General features: G+C 45.5%; 1 protein-coding gene across 9 annotated transcripts in view; it reads right to left on the reverse strand.

Moving 5' to 3' along the window:
* LOC147609852 (putative N-acetyl-gamma-glutamyl-phosphate reductase, chloroplastic) overlaps positions 1 to 23,374 on the reverse strand; it is an 87,480-nt gene extending 64,106 nt beyond the window's left edge. Inside the window, exons 1-4 of one of the 9 annotated variants that reach the window (XM_086786910.1) lie at positions 23,298 to 23,374; positions 22,416 to 22,487; positions 17,223 to 17,300; positions 16,668 to 16,909 (exon numbers count right to left, since the gene is read on the reverse strand). In XM_086786910.1, coding sequence (XP_086643036.1) covers positions 16,668 to 16,909; positions 17,223 to 17,253 — 273 coding nt within the window. In that variant the 5' untranslated portion in view covers positions 17,254 to 17,300; positions 22,416 to 22,487; positions 23,298 to 23,374. Of the gene's footprint in view, positions 1 to 16,667; positions 16,910 to 17,222; positions 17,301 to 22,415; positions 22,494 to 23,086; positions 23,199 to 23,297 lie in introns of those variants that run through there. The other 8 variants (XM_086786915.1, XM_086786908.1, XM_086786914.1 and 5 more) reach the window with 8 other exon arrangements.
* Between the last annotated feature and the right edge of the window lie 252 nt (positions 23,375 to 23,626).

Below are 23,626 nucleotides of genomic sequence, written 5' to 3' on the forward strand. Positions count from 1 at the left end.
CAGCTTGCTGTAATTTTCTGCACAGACCTGTTTTCAGCTCTGCTTTCAGCCCAAAATAACCCTTGTACTGTCCTGGAGGACTTTAGCAAAGTCCTACTGCATTTTGGCATCAACCGGGCAACATAACAGCCCAAAAACAGCACCTAAACAGTGCTGAAACAGCATTGTATTGAAGAGGTTATCACCCTCTTCCATCCCTGCTTTGGTGTAGGAACCAACTACACTTGTTCCTGTTCAAGGAGGCAACTAACCTTTGCATATAAGCATGAAATTCACACAACTGTACCTGATTTTATCTGATGAGAGTATTTCCATAGTCTGCAAGAGAGAGAAAGAGAGAGAGAAGCTGTGGGGAGCAAGCTCAACCCTCAATTCATGAGTTGTAGGGCAAGGGAGTGCACCACAAATGCTGGTTTTCCTGCAACAAAACTACACAATGGCTGCAAATGAGCCTCTTTTTCCCAAATTCCCACGGTTCCCTCTTCTCAACGAGGAAAATGCACCAAAATTTGACACTTGGCACATTTTTAAGCCTTTTCCACATGCAATCTTCCAGGCTAAAAATCTCCTGACTGGTTCACATTCTCACAACAGTCCTTTGTCAGCTTTTGGTCCCCTTGACATTCTGCACAAACTGACGCGAAGACTTTTCAATTCCGACACTGCCAAAAATAGCAGTTCCCTAGATTTTAGGGATGATGTCATTTGCATTCCTTCTGGTCTCCTGACCATCTTTGACCACTATGGTCACTTCAGAATTTGCTTAGAATTCAAGATACATTCACATTTCGGTGGCGGCCACTTACCAGTGTAAACCGGCCTATGCCCTCATTCAGTGGCCATGTCCTGGACACTGTCATTCATCTTTCAGTGCCCATGTCCTGGACACTGTCATTCATCTTTCAGTGCAGTTCTCAGGCTTAGCCAACCACTGGTCCAAAGTCCCACTGGCTGACCCATTCTGACATTGCAATGGCCCAAGCCCTTCCAAGAGATCCCGGGGGAAAAAAACAGCAACCAAAGAGAAAGAAAAGAAAAATATATATATATTTATAAAGAAATGTAAATAAAGAAAACAACTGCAAAAAGTTTCACCTCTTGGTGACATACCCCCCTCTTGAAAGAAGCAAGCGACCTCGATTGCAAGTCCACATGCAAACGGATGACACAGGACGATCACAAGATTCCGGAGGTGATTAGTGTCATCGCATGTATCTCCTGCCAACGGATGACACGGGGCGATGATAGGGATTCCCCACTACCATTTGTGCCATCACATGTTCAAGCCTTTCAAATACATGTTTCCGGATGCAACACAGGGCGATAGCATATATCTTATACTATTAGTGTCACAACATGTAAATCGTTCATTTGAAGCGTAGCAGATACAACTTCAAAGCACTGAAAGTTCATTCATTGATTAAGTCATTGACAACAAACGTCAAAACTGTACATTGCCAAACATATAATACAAATGTACAGGTCATTCAGAATTCAGGTTCAAAAAGCAGAAATAACTGGGACAGACTCTCCTTTCAGCTTCACATCCAGAACATGAGTCTTGTCCCTATGTACAATTGTGATTTTCCTGTTGAAAGCATCCAACACTGCATGTTTCCTATGACACCATGGAATTCCCAATAGGACATCACATCCTTCCAAGGGCATGATAAGAAACTCCTCTGTGTCGACATAACTCTGTATATGCATGTGAAGTTTGCCAAGTATGGGAGTGACAGGAACTGAATGCCCAGGGCATGCCAAATCAGCCTGTCCAACTGGTCCCATCTCTTCAGCACGAATTCCTAACTTGGCTGCCAATGCTGGTGAAATAAAGTTGGCTCGAGCACCAGGGTCAAAGAAAATCAGCACTGTAGCATCTCTGATTTTACCCCATGCTCTGCACAATTCTGTCGCATCATCACATGGCTGGTCACCAACCATGTCAGGTATCAATCCTGCACTCGGCATTGTCTTCTTCTTGGGTGGCCCTTGTTTATCCTCCGCATCTTTTGGTGGCTGTTGTGGACATTTTGCAGCCATATGCCCTTTCTGTTCACAGATGAAACATTTCCCAGCTTGCATCAATGCCTTTCTCTCTTCAAATGACTTGCCATATAGTGGCCTCTTCTGTCCTTTGTCTTGAGGTTCCTTCTTCACTGTGCTCTTAAAGCCACGTGAACCTCCCTGTAGCAATGCATTAGCCATGTTTGCATTCTCAATGAGCTGAGTCATATTAGAAACATTGGTCTTAATGCAATAATCCCTGATTTCTTTGGGCAAACCACAGCAATACTTCTCTATTTGCTCTGACAATGGCACTGTCCTGTAAGAAGTTACTGGCAAGAGTGCATCCCAAAACTTCTTATTGTACTCTTCCAGATTTGCACACTTAGCTGCATCCAGTTTGTGCCATGCTGTCATCACATCCACTTCGAAGGTGTTTGTCAGCCATGCAAAAGAGAACTGCTGCTTGAATTGGACCCATGTAGCAGGTGCCTATCCTTGCATCAACAGTGAGGTCCACCACTGCAATGCATTACCTTTCAAGAAAGTAGCAGCCTTCCGCACCATAGAAGACTCTGTAAAGTTACCCCCAGTGTATGCTGCATCAAACTACTGAATGAAAGTCAGCGCTTTCAATTTGTCTTGCATCCCACTGAAAGTCTCAAACTTTACTGCTTGACCTCCTTCTTTGTAATCCTTTTGCACCTTTTCTGTATCAGTCCTTACTGCTCTTTGTCCACTAGGTTGAGAAAATTCAGCAGAGGGTTCACAGCTTCCATAGGCATCATTCCTAGTGACCCTCTTGACATCAGTCTTGGCAAAACTGTGGGCGGCCTAGCCATGGCCTGGAAAACAGATCCACCACCAAAATAGCCAGGCTGGAAAGCAACGAATGGAGGAATGGTCGGCATGACCCTTTGCACATTACTGCCCTGGCCATTAAATGCCTGTACCTGTGCTTGGGTAACATGTTGCACTGGATCAGCTAGTATCACAGGTGCCTGCTCAACATGCTCTACCCTCATTTGCAACTGTTCTTGTGCCCTCTCTACTGCATGCTGGGATGCTTCAACCTGGGAATCCCCTGTACGTGACTGCAAAAATTTCTTCATTCTGGGATTCTTAACTAGCTGCTGAAAAGTTCCAAGCATGCTAAGAAGCTGTGCCTGAAACAAATCCTCCTGTTCCTGTTCTTCCTCTAACAAGGCTGGTTGTACTACTGGCTCCGTCCGAGCAGAGGCTGACACCTGGGCACCTGTCACCTCTATACGCTGTCTGCGAGTAGAAGAGGAACTCTCTTCGGCAGGGAGCTTGCCTTTCCCTTTGTCTGTCATACTGTCAACTGAAAGTTTAAGGGAACCTGTATCCAAAGAAAGAGACCGTACTCTTTCTCACCTGTAATCAGTTGTACCTCACTATGTGTGTCTCCTGTTCACCCAATCCAATCCGTGTCCGGGCTCTTGCAGAAAAGAGGACCCTATCCCGGCAATGGAACCATAGAACCGGTCTATGGACCATAAAACCGGTCTATGGACACATAAAGCGGTAATTCATTCACAAATAACCTGGACTTACTCAGACACACAATCACAGAATCCTCGCTCCCTCGCTCAACAACACATTGGCCCCGAAGTCCGGCGCCCCTTGCGGTATTTCTTTATTGTTAAAAGGTTGGAAATTACAAAGCACAAGTGCAACAATGCACTCTACTTACATCAGCTGGGTTTTACAAATTCTGGGAGAAATTTGCCAGCATAACTGCACTAAAACTGGTGTTTACTCTTAATAAAGTGAAAATTGATTAGATTAGAATGATTTAGATCATCTTGGATAATTCCTAGTAAATTTTAGAATGAGTCCCAACTGACAGGCTCACTTCCATAGGCATCAAGCTACCCAATGGAGTCCAAAACATCACAATTCAGCTTGCTGTAATTTTCTGCACAGACCTGTTTTCAGCTCTGCTTTCAGCCCAAAATAACCCTTGTACTGTCCTGGAGGACTTTAGCAAAGTCCTACTGCATTTTGGCATCAACCGGGCAACATAACAGCCCAAAAACAGCACCTAAACAGTGCTGAAACAGCATTGTAATGAAGAGGTTATCACCCTCTTCCATCCCTGCTTTGGTGTAGGAACCAACTACACCTGTTCCTGTTCAAGGAGGCAACTAACCTTTGCATATAAGCATGAAATTCACACAACTGTACCTGATTTTATCTGATGAGAGTATTTCCATAGTCTGCAAGAGAGAAAGAGAGAGAGAGGCTGTGGGGAGCAAGCTCAACCCTCAATTCATGAGTTGTAGGGCAAGGGAGTGCACCACAAATGCTGGTTTTCCTGCAACAAAACTACACAATGGCTGCAAATGAGCCTCTTTTTCCCAAATTCCCACGGTTCCCTCTTCTCAACGAGGAAAATGCACCAAAATTTGACACTTGGCACATTTTTAAGCCTTTTCCACATGCAATCTTCCAGGCTAAAAATCTCCTGACTGGTTCACATTCTCACAACAGTCCTTTGTCAGCTTTTGGTCCCCTTGACATTCTGCACAAACTGACGCGAAGACTTTTCAATTCCGACACTGCCAAAAATAGCAGTTCCCTAGATTTTAGGGATGATGTCATTTGCATTCCTTCTGGTCTCCTGACCATCTTTGACCACTATGGTCACTTCAGAATTTGCTTAGAATTCAAGATACATTCACATTTCGGTGGCGGCCACTTACCAGTGTAAACCGGCCTATGCCCTCATTCAGTGGCCATGTCCTGGACACTGTCATTCATCTTTCAGTGCCCATGTCCTGGACACTGTCATTCATCTTTCAGTGCAGTTCTCAGGCTTAGCCAACCACTGGTCCAAAGTCCCACTGGCTGACCCATTCTGACATTGCAATGGCCCAAGCCCTTCCAAGAGATCCCGGGGGAAAAAAACAGCAACCAAAGAGAAAGAAAAGAAAAATATATATATATTTATAAAGAAATGTAAATAAAGAAAACAACTGCAAAAAGTTTCACCTCTTGGTGACATCCGGAATCCACACGGGCACCGCCCGAAAGTCCACAAATGTCCTGCCATGTCCTTGGACTCATATGCATCCACTCATATGATCCATACACATGCCCAGGTATAATACATACATGCATCCGCATGTTTTTAGGCCTGACACGCATCCGCATGTCCCTAGAATATAGGGATTTGTGACACTGCCCCAACTTGGTCTTCTTTCAAAATTCAGTTTTATGATCAATTCTTACCACCAAACTTTGCAAAGGATGTACGCAAGGAGTGGGATTGGCTGTCCCAAGATGAGGGAGAGTCCGTTGCTTCTTACATAGCAAAGTTTTGGAAAGTCCTTCTCAAGGTTACTCCCTTCATGAAGATTGGAGAGGACGAGAAGAAGAGAAAGTTTGAATCGGGGCTCCATCACATCATCCAACAAAGCTTGGGAGTGTACCCAAATAAGACCATACAAGAGCTTATACACTCAGCCATGATTGCGGAGAACTTGCACATAAAAGCACCCACAAATAAGCCATTTGCAGGTCAAAACAAGAGCAAATTCAGGGCTGGTTATGACCAGAAAAAGGGTGGACAGCCACCTAAAAATGCTCCCAAAGATGGCCGAGATGCAAAGGATGACTCCGAAAAGAAGCCGGGGGGTAACCGCCACAATTTTGGGCTCTCAAAACAGCAATTGGAAGAGTACAAGAAGGCTGGAAAATGCTTTAAGTGTGGCAGTAAAGATCATATATATCCTAAATGCCCACAGAATCCTAAGAATGCTGAGCCTAATGTGAAAAGCCTCTTGTGAATGTTGTACCCGATGTGCAGGGTAATACAGGGCATGAGCCCAAGAGTAGAGTCATATGCAAGGCTTGGGGCAAATTGAAGGATCAGCCCGCTCTGTTTCTTTTTGATGATGCTTCCACAGATAACTTTATATCCGTACAGATGGCTGCCGCCATAGGTCTTTGGTAAGCTCCGTGTACATATACAGGACTACCTCGACTATGAGAGCTTTCTAGTGGCTCCTCTTACAGGTTGTGATGTTTTGTTGGGGATGCCCTGGTATCACCGTTTAGAGCCTGTTAAGGCTTACAAAGAGAAGAAAATCAGCTTTGTACATAGAGGCCGTGAGCACTCTATAGATGCTGGTACTACTGGAAGTACCATACCTCTTGTAAGCCATGTACAAATTAATAAGGCAATAAAGAAATCAGCTTGTTCTTACTTGGTTTTTGTACGTGATACCATTGAACATTCTAGTGTTGATGTTAGTACATTAGATCAAGACAAGCTTAACTTTTTGAATGAGTTCAAAGATTGTTTTGTGAATGCTTTACCAGCGAGGTTGCCACCAGAGAGGCCGGAAGATCATTGCATAGATCTAATTCCCGGTAGCTCTCCACCTAATAGGCCACCATACAGGGTGAGTGCTAGTCAACAAGAAAAGATTATGGCTCAGGTGAATGAACTTTTGGAAAAGGGTTTGATTCGGCCTAGTTCCTCGCCATATTGCTCGCCGGTACTTCTTGTTCAAAAGAAGGATGGTACTTACAGGATGTGTGTTGATTACCGTGCCCTCAATAAGATAACCATCAAGAATCGGTTTCCCATTCCGCGCATTGATGACATCTTGGACAAGCTTGAAGGTTCGGCATTGCATACCATGAGGACTTATCCGATATGCGTAATACTTATCATCTGGATGAGGATTTTGCACATGTATGGGCTGATTTGCAAGAGGGTATTGCTGTCCCATCTTATGTCATAAGAGATGGATATCTCATGATGCAAAATCGTATGTGTGGTAAAGAACCTTCGCCATAAGGTTATGGATGAGTGTCATGCTCCTCCATATGCAGGTCATAGAGGCATTTTGGCCACAGCACAAGCTTTGGAGAGGTATTTCTTTTGGCCACATATTCGCAAGGATATTGAAGCATATGTACGTGAATGTATGGTATGTCAAAAGGTCAAGTTTGACCGACATAAAGCACCTGGATTGCTTCAGCCTTTGCCTATACCAAATGAACCATGGGAAAGCATTGCTATGGATTTCATTATGGATTTGCCAAGGACGCCACAGGGAAATGATGCTATTTGGACCATTATTGACAGGTTTAGCAAGCAAACACATTTCATTCCCGTGCGCAAGACAATAAAGCCAGATCATATGGCGAGGATGTTTTTGGCACAGATATTCAAACACCATGGCATGCCTAAATCTATTGTGGGGGATAGAGATCCTAGAACCACAAGCTTATTTTGGCGCGCATTGTTTGACAATATGGGTACAAAGCTGAACTTCTCATCAGCTTACCATCCACAGACAGATGGGCAAAGTGAAATAGCAAATTCAGCCGTCCTCGACTTGCTGAAATCTTATGTATCCGACCGCAAATCGGATTGGGAGAAGTATTTACCACTTGTAGAGTTTGCCTACAACAATACGGTACATACTTCTACGGGCAAGGCGCCCTTTGAGATTATCTATGGCAAGGTGGTACTACCACCCATCCTTCGTACAAAGGATGAAGTTTTTGCAGCAGATGAGTATGTCAGAGACTTGGATACTGCATTTGCATAGGTACGGACAGCCATAGAGAGGTCTCAAACCAAGAATAAAAAGGCAGCTGATAAGCATAGAAGGGATGTACAATTCAAACAAGGTGATTGGGTCTTGCTGAAATTTGAAAAGGCACGCCTTCGGAAGAGGCCAGGAAAAGAGGGAAAGTACCCTAAACTTTCCAACAGGTATTATGGACCTTTTCAGATCTTGGAGAAGATCAATGATGTTGCATTTCGGCTTGTACTCCCAGATCATTGGAACATGCATAATGCTTTTCATGTGAGCCTATTGAGGCCTTATGTGGGACCGACACCGTTTGAGCCGGTTTTGGAAGACCCACCCGAGGTGGATGAAGAGCTGGTTGGAGCTTTGGGAGTTGCTACAGGGCTGGTTGCTTGCTTCCCGGACTCATACAAGCTTGGATAATGATCCCCACACTCTTCTAAAGGGCTGGTTGGTAAATTTCAGACCTGCAATTTCTGGTTATTGCGAGTTTTGGGCTGGTTACAGATGTCCAAAGTCAACTTGGACAGTACAGGACAGCTCTAGGGACCTCCACAGGGCTGTAGGACCCCTTACAGGTGGATTTCTCGCGATAGAAAGTTGCTGTTTTGGACTGGTTATTGCACAAAACAAGCCGGACAGCAATGGAATATGTGAGCATGGATGTGTCTCAAGGATTCCTGGTATAACAGGTGCTTAGGGCAAACATTGGAGACACTTGCTCGCGGAGAACACAGGTTTCTGGATCAGTTTCTCGCGTGGAGACAGGGCCTAAAGATCCATTTACATCTTGTGCAGGGCGGAGTACCTGTGAGGATTGTGATACTCTTGTGCAGGGCGGATGTACCTGTGAAGAGGCTTGTGCAGGGCGGATGTACCTGTGTGTAGGGCGGATGTACCTACAGATTCTCTTGTTTGAAATGTATTCATTCATGATGTATTTGGAAGAATCAGGTGCAGGCTGGTGGTGAATCCCCAGGCACCCGTAATCTTGTACTTTGCAGACTCTTTTGGTAATATAACCTAAAGGGGGGGGGTCAGCCTATCATCGGCCCTTTATGTGGTGCACTGTCATTTTCAGCTTTGTGGTTGTAATGCTCAAGTGTTAAGTGCTCAAAATCTTGTTCACATTTATACGATTCCAATTCACGCGTCCGCCTCCCGTTACACCTAGGCTTCGAGAGAGAATTTCCTACAATGCCAAAGACATGCAAACCTTGCTTTACTTCTACCTCTGCGAGGAGGATGGCCCCAATACCAAGTGTAAGGTCCTCTCGGAGATCAACCCTCATACACATGCCAAAACAAGATTAGTACAAACCAAATAGAAGGGGTGCAGGCAAGCTCATCACCCAACCATAGGTTCGTGACTGCAAACCACCCCCAAGCGAGGGGCTGAGGTTCCACTCCCACAAGTCCATGCCAGTCAGCCCTGGTGTCCCATACCACCAATGCCTGCCCACAAGGGCCCTTGGCAAGACTACCCATGATCCGCCACGTCCATGGCAAGAGTAAGCGTCTTGGTCCAAGTCCAAACCACACTGAATCAATAATAAACCAAGACTCACTTATATAGTAATTATTGTTGTTATAAATAAGAGTCCAGTCATAAATAGCCAATAACCTTGGATTTATTAATATTGAACCTTAGCCACCCATCCAAGCCTGTTTTCCCTAATCCAAAGGCTCCCCTAACCCTACTGGATTAGTCCCTAACCCCAAGGGTTAGTGTTAGGTACATAACATGTGACCAAAAATGTCCACTCCTCATGGACTACATTAGCATATTATTATGCTTTGTCATTAGAAGTGTTAGCTACTACATTACCTGCATTTTTCTTCTTCTCTTCTACCATCCACTTTCTACATTCAATTATGTAGTGGCGAGCCGGGCTTATGACAGTAGAGACATTTTCCCTTCTTCTTGGGCTTGCTGGCATCCCCTTTTTCAAATGAATTAACCCCAGAAGAGGGTTTTATGGGGTGAGAATCTTTAGCATCCAATTTAGAGAATAGAGAGAGAGAGAGAAGAGAATGAGAATAAAGAAGACGACATAGTATTGGGCCCCAATACCCACTGCCCCCCCCCCCCACCCCCCCCCTCCTCTGCAAGCAAGAGTATTTGCTTATATTATTCTTTGGAAAAAGTTGTACAATGCTGAGTACAAGTGATATGAATGCCCAATGCAAGGACGAGGAAGACTGCACATCGACTGAGTATCCACCCAGTCCGAGGCTCTGCTGAAGACTCTCCTTGGCCACTGATGCAAGTCTAGATAGCTGTAGGACTGCACAAATGCTAGCTGAATGTGAAGAGGAGCTTCCTTCCTTAGCCTGGAGTCGACTGGATGCTGCAAACTGTGTGTACTTTGCTGAATATATATGCTGGCTGAATGTGAAGAGGAGCTTCCTTCCTGAGCCTGGAGTCGACTGGATACTGCAAACTGTGTACTTTGCTGAATGTGAAGAGGAGATTCTTTCCTTAGCCTGGAGTCGATTGCATGCTGCAAATTGTGTGTACTTTGCTGAATACCTGAATACTGAAGGGGGACTGAGGCACATGCCTCTATATTGCCTCCTGGGGCTGGTCGGCTGCCTGAGAAGGCTGTTGGCCTGTTGTATTATTCCCTCAACTGGATAAATGTTCAATCGGCTGCTAGAGAACATGTTGGCTGCTGAAATTCCCTGTCGGCTGGTTGTAAAAGCCCAAGACCAGCATACTGCCCAGTCGGCTGCTGTAGGGCTGGCCGACTGGCCCCCTAAGCAACATGGGCTGGCCAATTTCATGGCAGAGGTATAGATGCCCTTTGCAAGGCTAGCCAAACTGCGCTGCCTTGGGGCTAGCTTTAGGGCTGGCCCCATTCTAATGCAATGGTCCTAGACATGCCTACCCATGCATCTAATGCTAGGGCAGACACCTAAATGCTTCTATATGATGCTTTCTCCAAGTGGGTTAAGAGGACTGACATCTGACTTAAAGCTCAAAGACTGACCTACGTAGCTCGTGCCTGACTGTCCCTGGACTGAGGGCTCACAATGGGATGACGGCGTACGACAAATAATCCTAGAAAAGGTTCTACTTCTGTATAAATGTTGCACTTATGATCATGCTAGTGTGACACTATGTACCCCAGTGCAAGGTGCACGTGACATTTCCTCCTGCTTAACTTGGCGGCAGGTTTAGGGCTTCCAAGTAGTCCGCGAACAACTAGGGGTACTCCTGAAAGAACTCTTCATCCAACCAAACTGCTTCATGGGTTCCACGGTCTTTAAACTTCGTATAGAACTGTCGGATACTTGGACCGGAACTATGCTTCCACTTGTGGAGGAGAATCTGCTCTGGCTCTATGACTTCACCTTCGTCTATCATATCTGGTTGTTGCTCTTCAGATATATCCTACAATGCTAGAGCTACAAATGGCTTCAACCAAGAAACATGAAAGACATTGTGCATAGTCCAACTTTCTAGCAACTTTAACTTCAAAGAGATATCACTTAACTTTTGAATGACTGGAAATGGGCCGAAACTTCGGAATGATAGTTTGGGAGAACGCTTGCCCACTTGCTTTAGCCGTTGTTTCATGATGCAGAGATGTACCCAATCCCCTTCCTTAAAGTCATCTCGCCTAGATTTGTTGGCTTGCCGAGTATATGCTTCCTGAGCCTTGGCAAGGCGCTCCTTAACCGACTCCATGATTTCCGAGAATGTCTCAGTGGTTTTATTGGCCTCAAGAGATGGTGACACCTGTCTTGTCAAAAGAGATGAGAACCAGCGACCAAATGTTGCCTCATACGACGTCCGGTCAATACTCAATGAGTGAGTATCGTTTAGGATTGCCTGAACCAAAGGAAGATATTGTTACCATTTCGACTGCTGGTTATGGAAGTATGATTTGAGAACGTCAAAAGGCCAATTGATTGTAAATTTCTCTTTGGCCATCTGTTTGAAGGCATGGGGAATCTATTCTTCACTCTTAGCTTATAATCCACACACAAGCGTGCGGACTTATCCTTCTTCTGGACAAACAAAATGAGAGCGGCAAAAGGTGAGAAAGATGGTCGGATAAATCCGGACCGGAGTAGTTGGGCTAACTGCTGCTCCAGCTCGCTCTCCAATGCCTTAGAAAGGCGATAGGGGAACTTGCTTGGAGGTTCTGAACCAAGAACCAACTCTATGCGATGGTCCTCAAGTCTACTAGGTGGGAGGTCGTAACGCAGCATGATGTTGCTGTATAGAGACAAAAGACCAACCATCCGCTGCTCCCTTGTGGGTGCTACTTGAACTGCATTAACACAGCCTTCTTTATACCTTTATGTGGTGAGAATCTTTAGCATCCAATTTAGAGAATACAAAGAGAGAAGAGAATGAGAATGTAGAAGATGACACAGTATAGGGTCCCAATACCCATTGAAGGGCCCCCCCTGCAAGCAGGAGTATTTGCTTATATTATTCTTTGGAGAAATGTTGTACAATGCTGAGTACAAGTGATATGAATGCCCAACACAAGGACAAGGAAGACCGTACATCGGCTGAGTATCCACCTACTCCGAGGCTCTGCTAAAGACTCTCCTTGGCCGCTGATGCAAGTCCAGATAGCTCACCGAGCCACGAGCTGAGCTAACTAGGTTGACGTACCGACCAATCTCTACCTCGCGACGTCCCATACCGCCACAAAGCTACCCTCGTGGGCCTTGAGACTGCTGCCGGCCTCGGCTGCGAAAAGCAGGTGCGTAGGACTGCACATATGCTGGCTGAATGTGAAGAGGAGCTTCCTTCCTTAGCTTGGAGTCGACTGGATGCTGCAAACTGTGTGTACTTTGCTGAATACCTAAATACTGAAGTGGGACTGAGGCACATGCTTTTATTTTGCCTCCTAGGGCTAGTCGGCTGCCTGAGAAGGCTGTCGGCCTCTCCCACAACTGAATAAATGTTCAGTCAGCTGCTAGAGAACATGTCGACTGCTGAAATTCCCTGTCAGCTGGTTGTAAAAGCCCACCACCGGCATACTGCCCAGTCGGCTGCTGTAGGGCTGGTCAGGTGCTGGCCGACTAGCCTCCTAAGCCACATGGGCTGGCACACTTCATGGCAAAGGCATAGATGCCCTTTGCAAGGCTAGCCCAAGTGGGCTACCTTGGGGCTAGCCTTAGGGCTGGCCCCCTTCTAATGCAATGGTCCTAGACATGCCTACCCATGCATCTAATGCTAGGGCAGACACCTAAATGCCTCTATATGATGCTTTCTCCAAGTGGGTTAAGAAGACTGACATCTGACTGACCTCTAAAGCTCAAAGACTGACCTACGTAGCTCATGCCTGACTGTCCCTGGACTGAAGGCTAACAATGGGTTCACGGCGTACAACAAATGAAAAGGTTCTACTTCTGTATAAATGTTGCACTGATGATCATGCCAGTGTGTCACTACTGTGTACCCCAGTGCAGGGTGCACGTGACACGTTGCGTACTTGATACATTGCTTCCAAAGTGTCCCATGCAAGCTTTGCTGTCGTGCACGACCAAATGTGTGGAATGATAGACCTTTTAACAAAAAGGGCAATCAAAGGATTGGTTTGTGCATCCCTAGAATCTTTTCTGCTCTTGCATAGGTGCAGTATGTTCTACCTCAACTCCTAGAGCTCTTTGAGCAACTCCTCTCTCAGGTGCAAGGAAAGTGAGCATGTGTCATCACCACACAGAATGCCCCAAAGCCCTTTTGCTACCAGTAGATTTAGAATCATGAAACACAACACGTAGTAGTTTGTCCCATCCAATTTATCCTCTTGGGATAGCACACCAAATACATTTGTAGCATTTTGAGGCATGGTATTTGAATCCACACTCTAATGCATGCAGGCAAACCAAGAAGCACTAACATGCTGTACCAGGCACCAGAATGCTCCTGGGCAAAGTTTGTGTGCAAAAATGCAACCACGGCTTGCGCTGTACTCACTGAAGTGTCCAAAACACACAATGTGTGAATTAATGTGTCAAATCTCTACACAATGTGTTAAATCTCCACACTGTTACCCCAATACATCCTCCAAACAAAAAAGCCCCAAATTTGCATACAATTTTGGCCCCAATTTGTACTAAATTGCATGAATTTTAGAAAAGCCCCAAATTTTGAGAGACTCTCAAAATACCTGTACTGCGCAGTAAAAGCTACAAGCTAAAAAAGCCCAAATGTATACTCACAGAGATTCAAATGGCCAGTTGACGCAGACCTGTGAGGTGACTTAGAGCTCCTTTCTTTGTGCTGGCATGGGCTTTTCTTCAGGTGGGCTTCGCACGGAAGCAGTTTGGCTGCCAAACAAGATGCAGGTCGCGAGCAGAAGGGTGGTGCACCGAAGAGGTCGAGGCGAGAAAAAAATTCGCCTGAAAAAGCTTCCCTGCGGGCTGAAAACAGGGGATCATCGGGTAAGCCCTAGGAGTGGGTGGCTCACCGCTCAGAAGTGGCGGCTCAGCCTAATGGAACTCTCCTCCCCCCCCCCTTCCCTGCCCTGGCTCAGCTCAGCTGGCTGGGCTGGGAGACAGTGCTGCTACCTAGTGCCGCCCAGTAAGGCCGCGCAAACAGGCTGAAAGTGCGCGCAGAGAGGAAGATGAGCAGCGCACACAATACTCTTGGTGGCACACAGAAGGGCGACATGCAGGGCGCAGGTCTCCTGATACCAAATGTTGGACTCACAACAGAGGGGTCAAGTATTAGGGTGAGGGTTTTCTGCAGAGCAGTGCACAGAACTTGCAAAGATGCACAGAGATAGTGAGACACCTGGTATGATAAAGTGTCCTTTCACACTGCATATCCAAGGGTCAAAACCACATGGGGAAAAGTGCCCTTGGTTAAGCTCATGTACGTAGCACTACCCTAAGTATGCATTTGCCTTCAGCCGTCAATGCCTTTGGTGAAAGGATTGCCACCTCCTTTATCGGGCCGGTAATTCCCCATTAAGTCCTTGGGTTTGAGAATGATCTATAGGTCTGTGAACCACACGCATATGTTGAAGATCTGAAGAGTTGAAGATTAGGCTTTGGAGTATTGATGTCTCAGCATCAACATCTGTTTGAATCTTGTTTTCATTTTTCACAATTGTAGTTGGGTAAATTGGTGATCTTAAATCACCCCAATATACCTTTTGGTAATAAAGTTACCTTTTGGGGAGGGGGTCTGCCAATCCTTGACCCCTAGTGCCGTGCTTCACTTATGATTACAACGGAGGTGGAAGGGGTGGCATTGTGGGGAGGCAGGTTCATCGGGTACAGTACGGGCAGATGTAGCACAAGTTCAGCAGGTACATAGGGGTACCGGCTGCTGCAAGGTGTACAAAAACAGCAAATACAGGTGCTACAGAGGCGTATAGAGATAGAGGCATCTGCTGTATGGAGATAGCGCTGGTGCTTGCTGTACGGAAAGGGGGAGCACAGGGTGGGCGGGGCTGTGACGCGTTCCATGCCCTTGAGGCTTGAGCATAGGCAACTTTTCTCTCTAGGCATAAGCTCTGTATTTCATGGTCTTCAAATAAGACTAAGTGATGTACAAGCTATTGAGAATGGGGGATTATCCAATACAAAGGGCACCATTTATATCGTGTTGTGCCCGGGAGGATGTCATTGGACATGTATCTCTCGGAATGCAAAAGTGCACGGGAACTACCCCCATGGACATCTGTTTTATGCATGATTCATCCATGTGAACAAGTATAAGGGAAAAGACATTTATGTGTATTTATTACTACAGAATTCACACCATTATTAAAGAGGGTGGACACTTCTTAGGGCAGAACATTTTATAAATGGGCGCCTATCCCATTAATGTGTAAAGAGAAGGGTGCCCACTTGCATGCAGTAAACAAATGGCCATGTGGGGAGCCTCCTTACATCTCACACCCAGATAACCCCAACATTGGGGCACATGCATGGTCACTCCCATTAAGGGGAACATTTTTCTAAGATAAAAAGGAAGGTGGGATTTCTTATAACCATCCTTCCGTTCATCTACTTCCCCTCATGCATGCCTTTGTAACCTCCCTTGAACGGCAACATGTCACATGCATCATCCTCGATCATTGGAAACATGTGTCATGCTAGTGTGCCAATTAGGTTTAAGGTTAGGGTTAAAAAACTACCGAGGGGTTAGGGTATCAACTCATAAGCTATGTTTGATAATGCAAGTTTACATAACTAATGCAAATTAACGCAAACTTGCCCAACTTAGTTGGCCTTTTTTCTTCTTTTTAAAAGGTATCTCCCCATTTCACCCATCTTTTACATGTCTTTAGATGCAGCCAGCCAAGGGTGAGAAGATCAAGTCAACAAGTGCAACAGAATCAGCCCCAATAGTAGCAATTAACGCACATCAATCCACTGCTTCCTATTCCAACATATTTCAGCAATTGGGAGATGGCTCCATGAGAGTTCCTTGCTCTGTTAGTATGTCAGCAAATCTGACAGAGTACCTTGAAAATTTTCAATTATGTTTCAGTTAGCAATACACAATAGGCTAGGGTGAAAGAATGGAGTCTTCCATTGTCATTCTCTTTTCTCTCTTCCCGTTCAGCAAATTTGCAGTTGTATTTTAGAGTAGTTTCAAGAACCACACTTCTGATCATGCATCTCTAACATGGTGTTTAATATTGTTATTGCTTCCACTTCATGTTAATTGTATAGGCATGCATATTGATTAATGGCGTCTCCAAACCACAAGACCATATCGCATCATACAAAAAAGACATAAATTGGGAAACCAAAGCATAAAAGGCACATATGTGGACAGCTTTTGCAAGAGTGTGAGTTGCTTTTGCACATGTGAAAGGGTTCGAATAGGCTGTACAAGCAGAAAACCTCAAGTGGCCTATGGCTGCATGTACGCACAGAAAATGTCTGGTGCTCTAAAGCAATCCATGTGTACAAAAGCATGTGCTTTTGCATAGGAAGACGAAATGTGCCATATGTGTCAACATGTCTTGTAGAATCTATTTTATATGTACATCATAAGAAAAAAGAGAGGATGGGGTGTACCACGACCATAGACAACAAAAACCTGTTATATGAAATTAATATAAAAAGAGATTTTCAAACAAGAATTCCCACCTCAGATCCAGTATAGCCACTAGCTCCGAGTACGCCAATTTTGATGGTTTCTCCAACCTTCAACTTCTGTTGCTCCCCAAGTATTGCCTGATGATGCTGTAATGATGATGTCAAACTAGCTGTACAAACTGGCCCCCCTTGGGACCTCATGGTAAAATTCTCCGTTGAGAATCCCAAATTTGGCCCCATCACCTGTAGAACCATCATTCTTCGAAATTGAAGTCTTCTTCTACAATGCCCTCCTAAAATGCATCTTTTTCAAGAAAAAGATCAAATACTGCATCTTTTTTCTTTGAAAAGTTTGGTTAAATTCAATAAGAATTTTTAAATTTTTTTAAAAAAAATCAAATCATTGTTTGCGATACCCAGTTAGAAATGAACAATATGATAGCATCCAACTTGTAACATTCTCCCGGGATGCCCTCACCCCCCACTTCAACTTTACTGTAGCTTCCCAACTTTAGTAGAAAAATTGAACAGAATCCCCGAATTTAATAGAAAATTGAGGGCAGAAGTTATTCTTTGATTTTCAGGAAACAAACAGCAATTGGGCACCTTGGGTAAAAAAGACGTAGACAAGGAGCATGCCATGTTTGAAGCGATTAATTAAGCTGTGTAAGTGAGGTTATGCACCTGCATATTACAAAAGATGACCAGAAACTCATAAGAAACTAATCAGAAGCTCACTAGGCAATATTAGAAGATCAAAGAGGTAATGCAAAACAGCTGTTTGAAAAGAAAGCCACATCTTTTAACCCTCTTTGTCTTGAGTGATCAGTGCTCTTTGTCTTGAGTGATTAGTGAATTATTAGAGTCTAACAAGCGTTAATAACATATTAGAGCAATTGACATGCAAGTGAGATGTTGTAAGAATGGTATGGAAAAGGGGTAAATATCATTGCTCAGTGTTATTATTAACTGTCAAGATATCATCATGCCAGTGTGTCAATGTGTGTACCCCAATGTAGGGTGCACGAGCCAGTGATATACTATTTCAGGTTTCATCCAAATTTTGAATTATACTTCACATTCACATTCCTACTATTATCCACACTAATCTTCTGGGAGCTGCCACATGGCCGAGCAAGGGCTCAACCACACAGCAGCTCCTTGTGCTCCCCCGCAGGAGCATGAGGGGGAGTAACAACACGGGTCACTAAAGGCTTCATCTTCCTAGCACACTTGGCCGCTTTTGCGCTTTAGAGCGTTAATGCCCCTGCATTCTCTCCCCACCATGTTTGCCAAGCGTCAAAAAACCCTAAAGACCAGGTAGACCATCACATCTATGCGTCTTGTCTTTTGTCAAAGCTTAGAACAGTCTTAGCGCAAGTTCGCCTCCTCCACTGACCATGAAGCTTACACCTTTTCCTCCACATGCTCAGGGAACCGCAGATTTTGTGCAGAAGGGGGTCCTATTTAATGTTTTTGGCAATGGATGGCCAGAGTTTTTTTTTTTCCCCCGGGAAAAAGATCCTTCAATTACTTAATGAGAAAAATAGCCACAAAGGGCTAAGTACAACCACGAAGGGCTAAATACAAACTCGCCTCGTATAAGGGCGGGAAACAAGTGATCATAAGGGGGAGAGATGCTTCTCCTCCGGCTGGCTGCTCTATGAGAAGGCTAACTCATAAGGGGGGGGAGGGGGAAACAAACACTCAGGTGGCCTGTAGTGCCAAACGAGGTCACCGCCTCTATCTGTGAGGAAAGGGCCAGGCCTCCAAAGTCTCAAGAAGGCTTCCCGCCGCTTCCACATGCGGTCAGAACCTCCTTGCACAGCTTCCCCCACTAACCGCGGAGGGTGTGAATGATGTCAAGCCATATGCTCCCGATGGTCTCAGCCAACGGAGTGTGGGTACCCTCTATGGCCTCGCTACATCTAGAACGCTAGATGTGCCAGGCTATTATGCTTGTAGGCATATGCTCACTTATGGTTATACTACGTGTGAAACAGGGCTTAACCAAGGGCACTTTTTCCCATGTGGTTTTTCCCCTTGGATATCAAGTGTGAAAAAACACTCTATCCATATAACTTTTGTACTTCTATATTATATGGATGTGACACACATGCAAGGGTTGACTTGCATTTTGTGATCACCACACATTTGGTGTTTAGCTCCCTCTCTCTCTATCTTCTGTGTGAGCTTCTTCTCCCTGCACCTAACCCTAATTTGCAGGAAGCATTGCTGTGTGTGAGTGTCTGAGTCCACCAACAATTGGTATCAGAGCTCGGCTGCAGCCCTCTGTAAATTCAGTCTCCGGCGCACAGATTCCGTCGACCACCAGGTTTCCATCGCTGGCGGAGTTCCGTCCGTCGGTCGTTTTGCCGCTGCAGTTCCGTCGTCGTTATGTCGCCGTAGTTCCGTCCATCACCACAATCCCCGGCTTTGTGTTTCCTCCGCCTCTACTCCGCCCGCTGGCCAACCCTCCGCCCCTTGAGCGGCAGCGCTTGTGCGTGGGGCTCAGCCGCCGGGTGGTGCTGTCACCACAGAAGGTGGCGACCGCCGGGGCTCAAGGCTTATGTGGCACCCACCCAAAAAAATGGTTTTTTGGGTTCTTACATTCCCGTCGCCGTCCGAGCTCCGTCCATGTACCCGACGCGTTTCCGTCAGGCCCAACATCGCCGCCAGCTCCACCCTATGGTCCCGCCACCCACGACTGAGCCTCCAGAGCCCACCGTCGTTGCCTCCAACTTAAGGGTTCCGACATCTCCCGCCACATTCTGCCCTCCCGCAACTTCAGGGTTTCGCCACCTCCACACTAGCAGTCCCTCCTTCTAGGCCCTCCTTCTACTGCAACAGTAACCCTACAACCAGCAGACCCTCCTTCTTGTCATCTTAAGCAGGTCATTTCCAAGTATTTTTATTCCAAAATAAAAATAAAATAATTGTTGCAGACATTCTAGTGCAGGTTCAGAGAATTTTGGGGGTTTGGCAAAATCCCCCCTTTGCATGAAAAATTGTAGGAAGCACCATATGTAGACTTCTCAATTTGATGCAGAACTACCAAAAATTGAACATGCTGCTTTGGTTGGAATTTGGGGATTTTTCAAATTAAGTTCAAAATCAGCAAATTAAGCCTCTTCTAGTTGCAGAAATTTTGGGCTTTTGTGAAAATTGGGCAATTGACTACACATTGAAATAATTGCAATGCATAAAAATTGGGGCTTTTCAGTTTGGAGCGTGTAATTGGGGATTACAGCGGTAATTTGTCACATATGTATACACATTGTGTGTAATTGGACAATTTGGTGCAGGTCTATACTTGCTTCAGGTTGCAGGCAAAAATTTGCACACGACATTTGGTTGCCTGGCAGTGCACATTGGTGAATGGTTTGCTTGCAGGTGTATTTTGTCAACATGGCTCAAAATGCTACAGATGTATTTGGTTGCTCACCCATGAGGACAAGTTGGATGGATCAAACTACTCCCTTTGGAGTTTCATGATCCATAATTTGCTAGTAGCCAAAGGGCTTTGGGGCATCGTGTGTGGTGATGACACACGCCCACTTACCATACAGCCAGCAACGCCTCAAAGGGGAGGTGCTCAAAGAGCTCATGAGGTAGAATCTGCTCCCACACAAGAGCAGAAGAGATGGGACTCTAGGGATGCATAAGCCATGTCCTTGATACCCCTTTCAGTGAAAAGGACTATTATTCCACACATTCGGTCTTACAAGACATCGAAGCTTGCATGGGACACATTGGAAGCAATGTATCACGTACGCAACGAGGCAACAGTTGCCTACTTGAAGAGGCAATTGGATCTTCTTTCTATGGAAGAGGGTGACTCCATGTCAAATCATCTCACCAAAGTGTGAGATTTGTAGGAACAATTGCTCCACATTGATGAGGTTATCCCAGACAGAGAGCTGGTCACATTGGCTATGCTAGAGAGACAGTGCCACCAGGCGCATTTTCAGGAGCCCCGGACGAAGGGGTGGCTATTTGACACATAAGTCACACCAGCACTGATGTATGGAGCAGCGGTATGGGCCCCACGCCTTGCTACCCATTGGTGGACACAGATAGAGAGACCACACGCCCTCATGATGACACGCATGATACGCAGCAAACCGTCAGTACCTCGTGACATTATCCGAGCAGAATTTGCTGCGCCTCCTATGATGGTAGAGGCCATATTCCAGACTATATGCCTGCTAGACAGATTCCGAGAGATGCCACAGGACAGATTGTCATACAGAGCTTTTGAGGCATCTAGACAACTGGCTGAGGCAAGAGACAGAGGATCTTGGTATGCACAGGTCACACATTGGTTCTCACAGCATGGCCTAGACATGGATCATCTACCACCATTCCAGTAAGGATGCACCACATATCCGTCTCTCTCATAGTGAGAGAAACAGAGTATTGAGACAAGACCTATGGCAGCTCTATACACGAGAGACATGGATATCGTCTTCACAGCCTCTTCCACCGAAGATGCTATACCACAGAGATCACTTCATGAGTATCATTAATGATGGATTTATAGAGAGGCCTAGATACATGGAGGGCTTTTTACCACAGGGCTCCCGAGTAGCTATTGGTCAGCTTAGAGTCTCATCACATCGACTGGAGATCGAGACTGGCAGAGCAGCACGGATCCCCCGAGAGGAGAGGGTATGCAGATTGTGCAGAGAGGAGGTGGAGAGTGAGGAGCATTATGTATGCAGATGCAGAGCATATACAGCCATCACAGAGAGATATCCCATTTTATTCAGAGAGCCACATTCGCTACGCGAGCTCTTTGAGGCAGCAGACCAACGCATACTGGGGAGATTCATTATAGACATACAGCGTCACAGAGAGACATCATTACAGGCTCAGACAGCTCCAGAGGGGGGACGACAGACACAGATTACTACATTTTTTCAGCCTATGTGTAACTAACCTGAGTTCGATTGTTGTTTGAGACGATTCAAAGCAACAAATTATCATTAAAAAAATGATCATTTCCCTCGGGCAAGGATAAAGGTAGCCTAATGATGATCATCTTTTTAGAGCTTACTCATATATAACATCATCATTTCACCTTGTTGTCGGTGCCACAAATGAGCCACTTTTAGATAGAAAGACAACCACCTTGCAACTTGGCTTGAGACTTATGTCTCCAAGGGCAGTGCATAATGGAAGTGTTCTTTCCACACTACATCATGGAACGCTTGGACATAAGCTCATGAGCTAAGTTCTAAAGCTGTATAATAACCTCATTGTAGTCTTTAGACTAGCCCTTGGGCTAATATTTGCCCATAGTTTTTCCCCCTTTTTTCCAAGGAGTTATCAGGATTTGAACTTGTGACTTATTGGTACGAGATGAGGTAAGAGAACCACTCCAGCAAGAGCCCATCGACCCTTATTCGTTACCTTGGCACAACCTCTTCGCCAAGGTGGATGTCGTGTGCTGTATGAGCTCATGTCATGTTTACAAAGGCACCATCATGCAAGATGGGAAGCCTTCTTTCTTATGGGTGCCATGATGCTTCACTGTGTCTAGAGCTTTTTTCTTACATGTGGGAAAAGACATGTGTTTAGGCTCAAATTTTTTCAACTCAAACATGCTTAAGGCTGCTGAGGCTATTTTTACTGCAATTAATCACACACCATAATAGCCCCTTCTTTCTTCTTCTCTGGAAAATAATGTAGTTGCTTAAGCCACTTAATCTGATCTAAGTAAATTAATTAACACCAAGAGAATAAATGGCAGAAACTGAAAAAAATAATTCAAATTCGGAAAAGGAAGCAGAATACCTTAATGGTGGTCCAGTGATTCTGATGCCTCGATTGAGCAGGACTTCTTGGCTCCTAGAGCTTGTGCATTTCCTGCTCCTTTGTAAAAGTCAGGTTCATAATATTTAGAGTATAACTCAAAAATTAGTAGAAAAAAATATATAAAATGTAGAAGAGCGTGTGACGTTGCTCTCTCTCTCTCTCTCTCTCTCTCTCTCTCTCTCTCTCTCTCATGCGTACACTCCTCCCTAGCGTGAGGTAACCTGCGCAACTCTTTCTCTCTTCGCTGCCCTTCTCTACATCATGAAACCCTAATCCGCCGTTTTTGTCTCTCACTGCTGCTATCTCTCTGTTAGTGCTGCTCTTCTCTCTCTCCGAAACCCTAATCCACCGCTTTGTCTCTATTTGCTGCTGACTTCTCGTCCCCCCGCTGCACCTTCTATATCTCTGTTAGTGCTGCTCTTCTCTCTCTCCGAAACCCTAATCCACCGCTTTGTCTCTATTTGCTGCTGACTTCTCGTCCCCCCGCTGCACCTTCTCACCCAGCCTCTACCACCTTCTATATCTGCCCGCCCAGCCTCTGCTTTGTCTGCCGACCAAGCCTCTACCCTTCATTTCGTCATTCAATTTTGAATATTACCCCCTAATATGTATTGTGGCTTGCACAAAAATCAGAGAATGAGAAAAAGTACACGGAGAGGTGCATCCATTTCAACTCCAAACCACTCCCCTTATGCTGCCACTCTACAAAGTTCTCTTGCCTACGTGAAGTCCTCCTATTGGGAGACTTCAACGCGAGGATCAAGAGAGCCGCCAGGTTCCTCTACTTGATTTGTTGGACTATGGACAGTGACACGGGCCTGATGAAATCATCACAAGAAAGTGACAGCATCTGGGAGATACCTCTAGGAGCTTTGTGCACCGAGGCGGCTCCAGCACCATGGATTACGTATTGGAATCTATGGCTTTGGCACTAACTTCTCCACCTTGCCACCCCCGATTCGCCTATCTCCACTTCACCCTCGTGTGCACACTACCCCCCTCCCCACCCAACACTCCCTAACTCTTCGCTACATCCATATCCATTTTGATCACAAGCTTCATGGTGTTTATAAAGACCACCACCTTCATTATATGTGACCCTCTTGCCACCCTCACATCCTAGCTCACCCCCATCCTTCACACATCTTCCACCACCTCCTCCATATGCACACCCTGCTCCATTGCCAAGT

This window comes from Cibotium barometz, chromosome 50 (genome assembly GCF_041138505.1).
Source record: "Cibotium barometz isolate CiBa-2024 chromosome 50, ASM4113850v1, whole genome shotgun sequence".
NCBI classification, from domain to species: Eukaryota; Viridiplantae; Streptophyta; class Polypodiopsida; order Cyatheales; family Cibotiaceae; genus Cibotium; species Cibotium barometz.